This window comes from Ostrea edulis, chromosome 7, assembly GCF_947568905.1.
Source record: "Ostrea edulis chromosome 7, xbOstEdul1.1, whole genome shotgun sequence".
NCBI classification, from domain to species: Eukaryota; Metazoa; Mollusca; class Bivalvia; order Ostreida; family Ostreidae; genus Ostrea; species Ostrea edulis.
The window spans coordinates 70,093,682-70,108,200 of NC_079170.1; the positions used below are offsets into that span (position 1 = coordinate 70,093,682).

Below are 14,519 nucleotides of genomic sequence, written 5' to 3' on the forward strand. Positions count from 1 at the left end.
ACCAATGTGTACGTACCCAATCAATACACTCACCAATGTGTACGTACCCAATCAATACACTCACCAATGTGTACGTACCCAATCAATACACTCACCAATGTGTACGTACCCAATCAATACACTCACCAATGTGTACGTACCCAATCAATACACTCACCAATGTGTACGTACCCAATCAATACACTCACCAATGTGTACGTACCCAATCAATACACTCACCAATGTGTACGTACCCAATCAATACAGTCACCAATGTGTACTTACCCAATCAATACAGTCACCAATGTGTACGTACCCAATCAATACACTCACCAATGTGTACGTACCCAATCAATACACTCACCAATGTGTACGTACCCAATCAATACACTCACCAATGTGTACTTACCCAATCAATACACTCACCAATATGTACTTACCCAATCAATACACTCACCAATGTGTACTTACCCAATCAATACACTCACCAATATGTACGTACCCAATCAATACACTCACCAATGTGTACGTACCCAATCAATACACTCACCAATGTGTACGTACCCAATCAATACACTCACCAATGTGTACGTACCCAATCAATACACTCACCAATGTGTACTTACCCAATCAATACACTCACCAATGTGTACGTACCCAATCAATACACTCACCAATGTGTACGTACCCAATCAATACACTCACCAATGTGTACGTACCCAATCAATACACTCACCAATGTGTACGTACCCAATCAATACATTCACCAATGTGTACGTACCCAATCAATACACTCACCAATGTGTACTTACCCAATCAATACACTCACCAATGTGTACGTACCCAATCAATACACTCACCAATGTGTACGTACCCAATCAATACATTCACCAATGTGTACGTACCCAATCAATACACTCACCAATGTGTACTTACCCAATCAATACACTCACCAATGTGTACTTACCCAATCAATACACTCACCAATGTGTACTTACCCAATCAATACAGTCACCAATGTGTACTTACCCAATCAATACACTCACCAATGTGTACTTACCCAATCAATACACTCACCAATGTGTACGTACCCAATCAATACACTCACCAATGTGTACGTACCCAATCAATACACTCACCAATGTGTACTTACCCAATCAATACAGTCACCAATGTGTACTTACCCAATCAATACACTCACCAATGTGTACGTACCCAATCAATACACTCACCAATGTGTACTTACCCAATCAATACACTCACCAATGTGTACGTACCCAATCAATACACTCACCAATGTGTACTTACCCAATCAATACACTCACCAATGTGTACGTACCCAATCAATACACTCACCAATGTGTACTTACCCAATCAATACAGTCACCAATGTGTACTTACCCAATCAATACAGTCACCAATGTGTACTTACCCAATCAATACAGTCACCAATGTGTACTTACCCAATCAATACAGTCACCAATGTGTACTTACCCAATCAATACACTCACCAATGTGTACTTACCCAATCAATACACTCACCAATGTGTACGTACCCAATCAATACACTCACCAATGTGTACTTACCCAATCAATACAGTCACCAATGTGTACTTACCCAATCAATACACTCACCAATGTGTACGTACCCAATCAATACACTCACCAATGTGTACTTACCCAATCAATACACTCACCAATGTGTACTTACCCAATCAATACACTCACCAATGTGTACGTACCCAATCAATACACTCACCAATGAATGTACTCAACAATTATGTACATACTCAACAATTATGTACACACTTAATGTACACACTCAACAATTATGTACACACTTAATGTACACACTCAACAATTATGTACACACTTAATGTACACACTCAACAATTATGTACACACTTAATGTACACACTTAAAAATGTGTATTACAACGCCCCTTCCCCCCTAAAAAAAACCCCCCAGGTATGGCTTATTACGTACATTTGTCCAGGTCAAGTATCTCAATGTTTATAAACTATTTACAAAATTCATATATTCACAAAATCACATGCTGTCTTTGTGAGTGGAGGGGGTAGCGCAGTGGTTACCATATTTGTTTTTTCACCGTTGATACTCTCAATCTTCAGCTTTGAGAGGACACATGCAATATGGTTGTTCACTTACATGTGGGTTTTCTCTGGGTACTCAAGTATTTCCTTCGAATCAATGACCTCATGGCAAAAATATTTCAACTGACAAGAATCGTTAATATCTTATGTTGTAGAACTTGCTTGGTAATCAACCTTAAAAAAATTAAAGTTTAAACAGCCTCTGTGATCTATTGAGGTACAGGACATCGGGTACATATACGTTTTAAGTTGGCGGTTCAAAAACATCTAAGTCATCCCCTCCATTGATCATGTGCTCATACAATGAAGATTCGGTCTCTTGTTTAACAAAATATCTGTCCAGATGATAATTTTCCTGGTTTTCGTCTGTGCTCCCATTCTTTTCCCACACAGCAGTGTATAAATCGGTCGTTACCCTGGGAGAGGAGCAATGTTTCGGTGCATCTGTTAACACGGTCTGATTTCTAAACTAAATAGAAATGAAGTGCTACAAAAATGGTTCTGCATATCATCTTTTGATATTAATTCCTTTATATAATAAATTCACAAAACATGAACTTTAACATGGTTTAAATCATTTTTATATAATCAAAGAACATCTCAATCTAGATTCTTGGCAATATGAAAGGTGAAGATAACGAACAGTGATCAATATCTAATCACAATTTATTTCTTAACATTCAGTGTTTTGAGCCATACAGGGGGAGGGGGGGGGGGGGGGGGGCAAAACAAGGATTTCTGACCGTTACAATGTTTTAATCCTTTCATAACGAATATTGTGTTCTCTTAAACCAAAAAGAAAAGTCTTACTCTGCTTCCAACTGCGGAGAACTCCACAAAAGTATCTCGTTTGGGTTTCCTTTTATGTCTTGGCGAGAAAATTATACATAACACAAGCACAACAGCCAGAATAAAAGCCCCGATAACGCTAGGTACCACAATGGATAAGTTCACTGTACCTACAACAGAATGAAAGGTGAAGATAACGAAAGGTGATCAATCTCAAAACTCCTATAAGCAATACAAAATATATAGTTGGCAAACACGGATCTCTCGATATGCTAGAGGTGGGATTAACTGCCTAGGAGGAGTAAGCATCCCTGTCGACCAGTCATACCCGTCGTGAGCCCTATATCTTGATCAGATAAACGGAGTTATCCGTAGTCAAAATTAGTGTGCCAAGAACGGCCTAACAATCGGTATGAAACACGTCAGACAGCATGTGACTCAATGATTAGAATTCGCGAAATGCTGTCTTTAAACGAGACTGTCAAAACCCCTGCACCATCAAGTTGTTTGTCAATAGCCTGCTTCGATTTAAACACTGATCATACACAGATCAAGCTCTTGCGTATCGAATCAGTTGAGATACAAACATCATATGCAGGCGATAATGGAATTTTGATACATAAATATGGGAAGTTGACGATGGAGAAGCTGAATTCATCCTGTTTATCATAAAGTTGAGTTGTTAGTGTGTCGTCAATATCTATTTTCAATAAAATATCTACGTATGAAGCAGAAGTGGATGCCTCTGTGCTGTCTTTTATTTCGAGTTCACAGGGATATATCGAATCAACATATGAATGAAAATTAGGATTATTAATAGATAAAACGTCGTCGATATATCTAAATATCGCATTGAAGGCCACAGGAAGAGATTTTTTTCTTCTCATGTAGAAGCTTTTGAATAAATTCCACTTCATATCAATATAAAAACAGGTCAGCTAACAAAGGAGCACAATTCAAGCCCATGGGAATTCCAACAAACTGTTGGAAGACCTACGATATTGTCAATAAGGAAATTCAGCATATTTTTATTTTCAACTTCAGAGTACTTGTGCGTGGAATCAGAGTGGTGTTGAACAAAGTAATTTTTTGGACGACTAATTATTAGACATGAATATTTCTATTTTTGTTGAAGAAGCAACTGTCTATAAGTTAAAAAGTCTAGTCTTTAATTTATCGTGAGAAATGGTCTTGTAAAGTGTTAAAAAGTCATACGTTTTGATGTTTGTTGATTTGAAAAAAAGCTTTGCGATTTCAAGTTTACTAAAAGTTCTTTAGAATTGTTTAGAATCTACATTTGATTTACACCACTTCTGGCATATGCAGTGGCACAATACGTTTGAAGTTTCTCCTTCACAGCTGTTAATATTTTCGTGAAGAGCAAAGATGGAAGCTTGGTAGAATATTTACTGGATCCAGCAATGCATCTTTGTTTGTAAGAGTTTTTATGAAGTTTAGGAATTCAGTATACACTGTGGGTACGATAACTCATATTCATCCGATGCATCATCTTCTCAAGCCAAGTGTCCGATTCGCTTACTCTCATCTCCCCCTTGGCGGATTTAGTCACATTTCTAAGACTTCAAAATATCGCGCTTTGGCGTTCCAAGGCATCCACTCAAATCACACCATAGAAACAGTTTGATTTGAGTAATGGCGGCCCCCATGTTTAGCCCGTGTTGTCCCCTTTGCCATGACATTTTGTCTAAAAAATGAAAGACGGGGGATTTTCGGAGAAAGTTTTTGGGTTTACAATCAACCTCTAGAGATAATTGATAATGTACCTCACCCAAATGACGATAACGGACTGTTTGTACTAGAGTGAACTGAATAAATTCGGGAAAAATGAGTGCAATATCAAAACGAAAGTAGAAACGCTGAAATCTGAATCAATTGTTTTGATACGTGATTTACGCCTTCAACACAAAAGTGGCATATACGTCCATCAAGTATGCACACATAATTAAAAAACAATTTTATTGTTTTCATCTGTCAACTCCATTTTGTAAAACGTATATATGCAACAGAAATTGAAATGCGTTATCTAATTGGTTAGATTTTGTTTTCGTCAAGAAGGATAACTCGCTCGATCCGTTAGATGACAATTCAGTCGCAACTAAATACGCCAAGGGGTAGACGAGAGTAAGCGACTCGGGCACCTGGCTTGCAGAGATGCCGATCCATTGACTGGACATATCGTTATCATTACAGAATTGATAAGTTGTCTGTGTCTACAACAAAATTTATCTATATCATTACACAATGGATAGATTGTCTGTGTCTACAACAGAATCTGTCGTTTTCATAACAGATTGAATTATTCAGCTAGGGCAGGAAAAGATTTACACAATGAATATGTTAGCAGGGACTGAAACAGAGGTAGAACTACTGATTAATTACTGTAAATGGGGGAAAGATTGTAATTGTTTTTATTTCGATATGTTCGCGGTCGGGGATTTTTTTTCGCGAAATTAAAAAACAACAACCGGGAATCATTTTGCAAGTGTGACATAATACGTTTTGAACAGTTACCAGTAATCAAAATAGAACTTGAATTCCATGAAAATAAAACCACCGCAGTTAGACCAATATGAAAAACCGCGAACTTTTAGCACCGCAAAATTAAAACCACTTACAGTATTCAAATTTTTGATGCATTATCTTGTGTACAAAACAGTTAAGATGTTTATTAATGACTGAAGATCTGAAAACAACTTCGAAGAATATTTGTCGGTATGTTTGACAAATCCACGATATTAGATGCCCAAGGAAACTAAAACTCCAATCTGGGTAGATGGACAGTTGCCTCATTTATCAAACATTGAAACAAAATGCCAGATTTATTGGATACACTCAAATACAAGACTTGTTACAGACGGCATATTCCATAAATTATACGCATGCAAGTAGACATAACAGAGCTATATTCTAAAAGATGTTTCTATGTAAGCTTACATAGTAAATTAAAACGAGACATTTCATTTTGAGAGGTTTTGGTGCTTAAGACATGATTAATATTAAACCTATCCTTAGCATCAATTACAAACGTTAATTTTTACTTGAAGTACAATATCCTTAGCATCAATTACAAACGTTAATTTTTACTTGAAGTACAATACCTGATGACGGAGAACCTGGTGAAGAATGGATGTTTGCTGAGGGTGTGGTAAATCTACCCGGGCATAACGTTCTCATGTGCTCAGCATAGGCTGGAAAAATTAATGATAAGAAATTAACTCTCTCTCTCTCTCTCTCTCTCTCTCTCTCTCTCTCTCTCTCTCTCTCTCTCTCTCTCTCTCTCTCTCTCTCTCACGTTGTCACCCTTGTCAGTTTTACATTGTAAACTGAACACGTATAGTTTTTGGCCAGGACATTAATATCCCTCTTCTGATAACCATACTATGGGTAAATTGCAACATTTGAAGCAAGTTATATTGATTCAGTGATTCCTTCAATCCTAGTTTAGTGGTAAATTGAATCAACGTACGACTTTTCTTATAGCGCTGACGGTGGCTGTCACTGGTCGGCAGATGATGATAACTCCTCCTGGACACCTACTCTTACCTCTGGTGTGTCCAGGGGTCCGTGTTTGCACGACTATCTATATTGTATTGCTTATAGGAGCTATGAGATTGATCACTATTCGTTATCTTCATTGATGTAGCGCAAAAATAAAAAACAGACGCGGAGATTTTGGAGAAAAGCTTTCATTAAGAATTGAATTGACTTCAACAATCTATAGCATGTCTAGTCTGTTTTTGAAAACTAGATTTTCACAGACCAGTTGCTTTATAGAAATAAATATCAACACTGAACTGAGGCATAAGATATTTCATGGATTTTTTAAACTGAAATTTGCTCAGTATTTCTTGCACCAAGGTATTCTATCATCCACCCCCCCCCTTTTTTTTCTTTCATGGAAGTGAAAACAACGTCCTGTTTCCTTTCATTTAGAGTAAAAGGCAGATTTTGATTTGTTTTGGTTTAAAAAAGAACAAGGAAGAACATTACATCCAGTGTTTAGTGTTTCCTAGTTATCTAATGTATAGATACTCATATCATACATGATGCGTCGTTATCTGTGACCTTCAGACTAAGACAAGAATGAGAAAACTCATATACAGTTTCTTACCAATGATAAGCCCCGTCTCCTCCTCTATGGCATGTCAAAAGTTGCAATATTTGATCTTTTCCATTTGTATAGTATAATTTTCCATTTGTGTTCTATATTTTCCATTTGCATTGTATAATTTGTCATTTGCATTGTATAATTTCCATTTGTATTGTATAATTTTCCATTTGTATTGTATAGTTTTCCATTTGTATTCTATATTTTCCATTTGTATCATATACTTTTTTCGTTTGCATTGTATAATTTCCATTTGCATTGCAAAATCTTTCATTTGTATTGCATCCGAGGGATTGTTTATTTTGATTTGTTACGAAGGATTTCATTAGTTTAGGTCCCACTTATATTTAGCCGTCACCAGCTGTAGGCCGGTGACGTACCACAAATAGACTTACTATGCTCAGCGCACAGTGGCGTAGCAGTGGGGTTCTTTAATGTGCCAACGCCTGTCGCAACTTTTAAGGTCACATTATCCGAAAGACCCGTGATTCTCACTTTTAAATAGCCATGCGCATGGGGAAGTATTAACTATATTTACACCTAAGGTTTGATGCAGCCATGACACGAGCAGAACTCGAACATGCGACCTCACGGTTACGAACCGGGTATATCACTGAACTACCGCGACCGGTTCCATACAGGACTAGTTAAACATACATGTACATGTAGCTAGCAATGGCGAATCTTGTGCCGGGAGACCCCCCCCCCCCCCCACCCTTCCCTTCACAAATATGATATTTTGTTTATTTTGTATAGAGATGTCGAAAAAAGCATACGTGTACGTTTTATTTTGTCAGAACGCACTTGACTCCCCCCCCCCCCCCCCTTTGGCGTATTTAGTTGCATCCTTACTAGTTTGAATATGCTGGTCACATTATGCGCATAAAAGCGATAAATCAATTGGGGGGGGGGGGGGGAGGTTGTTACGTCATTGCATTAATTAGCAGATTCGGTACACTCTTGCGAAAAGTGGCTCCTGAACTTGACCTCTTCAACATCTCGCGCATTACCAAATTCGATAAACGATAACTTAAGATTGGTGGAGACCCAAGACCCGAAGTCTCCCGAATCTACTGAATTCTGACTAAATAAAATGTGCATGCTTTTCTGAACAGTTCTATTTAAAAAAATGATCATGTTGGGGGCGGGGGGGATTCCCCATTGCTAGATACGTATTTTTAAAAATAACTAGTCCTGCATGGACCTGGTCGCGGTACCTCAGTGATATATCGATGATTTGTGGGCGGGAGATCGTGAGTTCGAGAACCGCTCCTGCCATTGCCGCATAACATAAACAAAGGCAGTGATTGCTCCTTTGCCAAACACTCGGCATTTGAAAGTGAGACTCGAGGGTCTTTCCGATATGACCTGAAAACAGATATTCCGTGTCGGTGCAGACGTTGCCCTGTGCGATAAGCACGTCTACATTTGTGGTACATCAGTGAACAATTCTCAAAGCAACGTTAACTAATGAAATCGTTCGTAACAAATCAAAATAAACAACCCTACGATACAATAGAAATGGAAATTACACAATACAAATGAAAATTTATGCAATACAAAAAGGAAAATATAGAATACAAATGGAAAATTATACAATGCAAATGAAAAATTATACAATGCAAATGAAAAATTATACAATGCAAATGGAAAATATAGAATACAAATGCAAAATTATACAATACAAATGAAAAATTATACAATACAAATGAAAAATTATACAATGCAAATGAAAAATTATACAATGTAAATGGAAAATATAGAATACAAATGCAAAATTATACAATACAAATGGAAAAGATCAAATACTGCAACGTTTGACATGCCATATACTCCCCTACCCCTGAGTGTCTGGTCGTTATTTCTATTGCTCGACAATCAGTGAAAAATGCCACGTTTGAAAATGATTTTGGAACTATTACAAATGTACATACGATTACATGCAGTTGACTCCAGTTCCAATCCAATTCCCGGCAACTCCGATTCCGTTTGGATATTTTTGTAGTGACGGTAACAAGAATCCGTTTCATTTGTGCTCTGTCCAACATTTATGAAAAAGATGTAAGGTTCTTGTGCCGAATCCAAACTATCAAATGTTTTAGACGTGTTTTCCCTGTCTGATAATATCAGCGCCATGCCTGCTTCATCGGTCCCATCAAATTCTGTTTGTAAGTCGTTCATTTTGTTTAAAAGTCTGGTCGTGTTCTTGCCATCATGATTTTCAAGCGTTACATTGGTGCCGTTAAGACGGGAGACGATTATATCGCGGAAACATTCAAAATGGCCCCGTAAGGTCTTGTTGATCGTGTCCAATACTATCAGTAGCTTTCCAGCAATTGTGATGTTACAGCCTGTGTATAAAATAATTATCATTATCATTTTTTATCATTTGATGAATAAATATCCGAGTATTTGTTTTTCCTTTTTCAAAACCGTAACAATACCAGAATCAATATTCATTAATATACATTGACGGTCTTTTATAAGTATGTTGAAACTCGGAACTCCATGACTATAGCATATGACGTGTATGTATGATTCTTCTCTTTTTTTAGGGGCAGGGCCGGATCAGGGATATCGCCAGTGTGGTGGTTTACGTAACGGAATAACAACAAAATCAGTAGTGCGGTATCAAGCAGGCCCGAAACTTAGTATTTCATTATGTTGAGAGGGGCATGGGAAAACCTGAGAATATTTTAATAAGGAAATAATAATGATAATAAGTACAAAAACTGAACATTATCTGATTAGCCAAATACAAAAAAAAAAGTTTTAAAGAAATGGGGTAACTTCCTTCCTTTCATGGACCATTATACTCTCAACTGCCTTACAAAATCTACACCACGGTAAGGAGGGCAGACATCGGGCTCGGCTGATGACATTGTACTAGGAGGGCAGACACTCCTCACTGTCAGTAACAGTCCTCACTGTCAGTAACAGTCCTCGCTGTCATTAACAGCCTCACTGTCAGTAACCGTCCTCACTGTCAGTAACCGTCCTCACTGTCAGTAACAGTCATCACTGTCAGTAACCGTCCTCACTGTCAGTAACACTCCTCACTGTCAGTAACAGTCCTCACTTTCAATAACAATCTTCACTGTCAGTAACAGTCCTCACTGTCAGTAACAGTCCTCGCTGTCAGTAACAGTCCTCACTGTCATTAACCGTCCTCACTGTCAGTAACCGTCCTCACTGTCAGTAACAGTCCTCGCTGTCAGTAACAACCCTCGCTGTCAGTAACAGCCCTCAATGTTAGTAACCGTCCTCGCTGTCAGTAACAGCCCTCACTGTCAGTAACCGTCTCACTGTCAGTAACAGTCCTCACTGTCAGTAACCGTCCTCACTGTCAGTAACAATCCACACAGTCAGTAACAGCCCTCACTGTCAGTAACAGTCCTCACTGTCAGTAACCGTCCTCACTGTCAGTAACAGTCCTCGCTGTCAGTAACAGTCCTCACTGTCAGTAGCAGCCCTCAATGTTAGTAACCGTCCTCACTGTCAGTAACAGTCCTCGTTGTCAGTAACAGTCCTCGCTGTCAGTAACAGCACTCAATGTTAGTAACCGTCCTCACTGTCAGTAACCGTCCTCACTGCCAGTAACCGTCCTCACTGTCAGTAACCGTCCTCACTGTCAGTAACAGTCCTCGATGTCAGTAACAGCCCTCACTGTCAGTAACAGTCCTCACTGTCAGTAACAGTCCTCGCTGTCAGTAACAGCCCTCAATGTTAGTAACCGTCCTCACTATCAGTAACCGTCCTCACTGTCAGTAACAGTCCTCGATGTCAGTAACAGTCCTCGATGTCAGTAACAGTCCTCACTGTCAGTAACAGTCCTCACTGTCAGTAACAGCTCTCAATGTTAGTAACCGTCCTCACTGTCAGTAACAGTCAGTAACAGTCCTCACTGTCAGTAGCCGTCCTCACTCTCAGTAATAGTCAGTAACAGTCGACACTGTCAGTAACAGCCCTCACAGATTTTACACACTAGATATAACTACAGAGGTTAAGTGAAAATAAGATATGTTTGAAATGATTTTCATTAAAATATACAGCATTAGTTTCACCTTTACACTTTGTTCTTCCACAATTACAAACGGTTTTAGCCCATTATAAATTCGCCCGGACGCAGTTGTTTTAAAATATAGAGAACTTAGAAAACGGTTTCTCCCAGTCTTAAATTCGCCCACTGACAACAAGGGAGAGGGAAATTAAACGGGGGCCCAATATTTCCCTTGGATTGACTACCTTGGATGTAATTCCTGCCTGTCAGCACTTTCAAGTATTATTCTCTTTATGTTTATATTCATAAAAAAGACTGAATTATCAATGCAATAGTGAAATTCTCTTGGCTGAGGGAAATCGCACCTTAAAAAGAACACTTTGATTACATTCAAAGGACTCCTAATCCCTCCTAATCATTCCACAATCCCAAACAAACAAAATATTTCCAACGGTGGATTTAATAGTTGTGAATATCCTATAAGTTCGTAAGATTAAATTCAAGTGTTTATTCTGTAAAAACAAATTCGGTTAAAAAAACTGATTCTTTACCTTCATTGTGTGTCCGTTTAGGTTCATCATTCCTTCCACACATCGTGCTACACGTGGCTTTGATTTTGCCTAACTTCCCCGAAATGGTATTCTTAGTGCTATGATTATAGGACGTTTAAAAAACGCATAGCGGAAAAGGAAACGGAAAGGAAAAGAGGAAATATTGTACACAATAATGTTATGAGATTAGCATCTTGTAAAATCAAAAGGTGGATTATGCGAGATTGGTCACTGTTCGTTGTTTTCACCTTTCATGAACAAGGGGACTCGGAATTACAAAGAAGAACACAGAGGCATCCTCAGAATCCACCACTGCATATACATATACTTATACATATACATATACTTATACTTATACATATACATATACTTATACATATACTTATACATATACTTATACATATACTTATACATATACATATACATATACTTATACATATACATATACATATACTTATACATATACATATACTTATACATACACATATACTTATACTTATACATATACTTATACTCATACTTATACATATACTTATATATATACTTTAACATATACATATACATATACTTATCCATATACTTATACATATATTTATACATATACATATACTTATACATATACATATACTTATACATATACTTATACATATACTTATACTTATACATATACTTATACATATACTTATACATATACTTATACTTATACATATACTTATACATATACTTATACATATACATATACATATACTTATACATATACTTATACATATACTTATACATATACATATACATATACATATACTTATACATATACATAAACATATACTTATACATATACTTATACATATACTTATACATATACATATACTTATACATATACATATACATATACATATACTTATACATATACTTATACATATACATATACATATACTTATACATATACTTATACTTATACATATACATATACATATACATATACTTATACATATACATATACATATACTTATACATATACTTATACATATACTTATACATATACATATACTTATACATATACATATACTTATACTTATACATATATTTATACTTATACATATACTTATACATATACTTATACATATACTTATACATATACTTATACATATACTTATACTTATACATATACTTATACATATACATATACATATACATATACTTATACATATACTTATACTTATACATATACATATACATATACTTATACATATACTTATACTTATACATATACTTATACATATACTTATACTTATACATATACTTATACATATACATATACATATACATATACTTATACATATACATATACATATACTTATACATATACATATACTTATACATATACTTATACTTATACATATACATATACATATACTTATACATATACTTATACATATACTTATACATATACATATACATATACTTATACATATACATATACATATACTTATACATATACATATACTTATACATATACATATACTTATACATATACTTATACATATACTTATACATATACATATACTTATACATATACATATACTTATACATATACTTATACATATACTTATACTTATACATATACTTATACATATACTTATTACGTATACTTATACATATACATATACATATACTTATACATATACATATATTTATACTTATACATATACATATACATATACTTATACTTATACATATACTTATACATATACTTATACATATACTTATACATATACTTATACATATACTTATACATATATTTATACTTATACATATACTTATACATATATTTATACTTATACATATACTTATATTTATACATATATTTATACTTATACATATACTTATACATATACATATACTTATACATATACTTATACATATACTTATACTTATACATATATATATACTTATACATATACATATACTTATACATATACTTATACTTATACATATACTTATACATATATTTATACTTATACATATACTTATATTTATACATATATTTATACTTATACATATATTTATACTTATACATATACTTATACATATATTTATACTTATACATATACTTATACATATACTTACACTTATACATATACATATACTTATACATATACATATACATATACTTATACATATACTTATACATATACTTATACATATACTTACACTTATACATATACTTATATTTATACATATACATATACTTATACATATACTTACACTTATACATATACTTATACATATACTTACACTTATACATATACTTATACATATACTTATACATATACTTACACTTATACATATACATATACTTATACATATACTTATACATATACATATACTTATACATATACATATACATATACATATACATATACTTATACATATACATAAACATATACTTATACATATACTTATACATATACTTATACATATACATATACTTATACATATACATATACATATACATATACTTATACATATACTTATACATATACATATACATATACTTATACATATACTTATACTTATACATATACTTATACATATATTTATACTTATACATATACTTATATTTATACATATATTTATACTTATACATATACTTATACTTATACATATAGATATACTTATTACGTATACTTATACATATACATAAACATATACTTATACATATACTTATACATATACTTATACATATACTTATACATATACATATACTTATACATATACATATACATATACATATACTTATACATATACATATACATATACTTATACATATACTTATACTTATACATATACATATACTTATTACGTATACTTATACATATACATAAACATATACTTATACATATACTTATACATATACATATATTTATACTTATACATATACATATACATATACTTAT

The 14,519-nt window shown here is 34.4% G+C and overlaps 1 protein-coding gene across 2 annotated transcripts; it reads right to left on the reverse strand.

Annotated features, from left to right (window-relative positions):
- Positions 1-1,949: 1,949 nt before the first annotated feature.
- On the reverse strand, positions 1,950-11,708 carry LOC125655456 (uncharacterized). 2 transcript variants are annotated; one of them, XM_056145233.1, is made up of 5 exons: positions 11,563-11,708; positions 8,946-9,362; positions 6,002-6,091; positions 2,904-3,052; positions 1,950-2,557 (listed from the first exon to the last, which is right to left on the reverse strand). In XM_056145233.1, the coding sequence occupies exons 1-5, from the start codon at positions 11,603-11,605 to the stop codon at positions 2,417-2,419; spliced, it is 840 nt and encodes a 279-aa protein (XP_056001208.1). In that variant the 5' UTR covers positions 11,606-11,708; the 3' UTR covers positions 1,950-2,416. The 2 variants fall into 2 exon arrangements, with proteins under 2 accessions (XP_056001208.1, XP_048741719.2); XM_048885762.2 differs by having other exon boundaries at positions 1,950-2,562.
- Positions 11,709-14,519: the final 2,811 nt, after the last annotated feature.

Bases quoted from the DNA above. Each gene is read 5' to 3' on its own strand.
- LOC125655456 (XM_048885762.2), bottom strand. From the start codon at position 11,605: ATGTGTGGAAGGAATGATGAACCTAAACGGACACACAATGAAG. The intron at 3,053-6,001 runs GTATTGTACTTC...ATTCTGTTGTAG, and splicing joins ACCAGGTTCTCCGTCATCAG to GTACAGTGAACTTATCCATT. The intron at 2,563-2,903 runs GTAAGACTTTTC...ATTTCTATTTAG, and splicing joins TCTCCGCAGTTGGAAGCAGA to TTTAGAAATCAGACCGTGTT.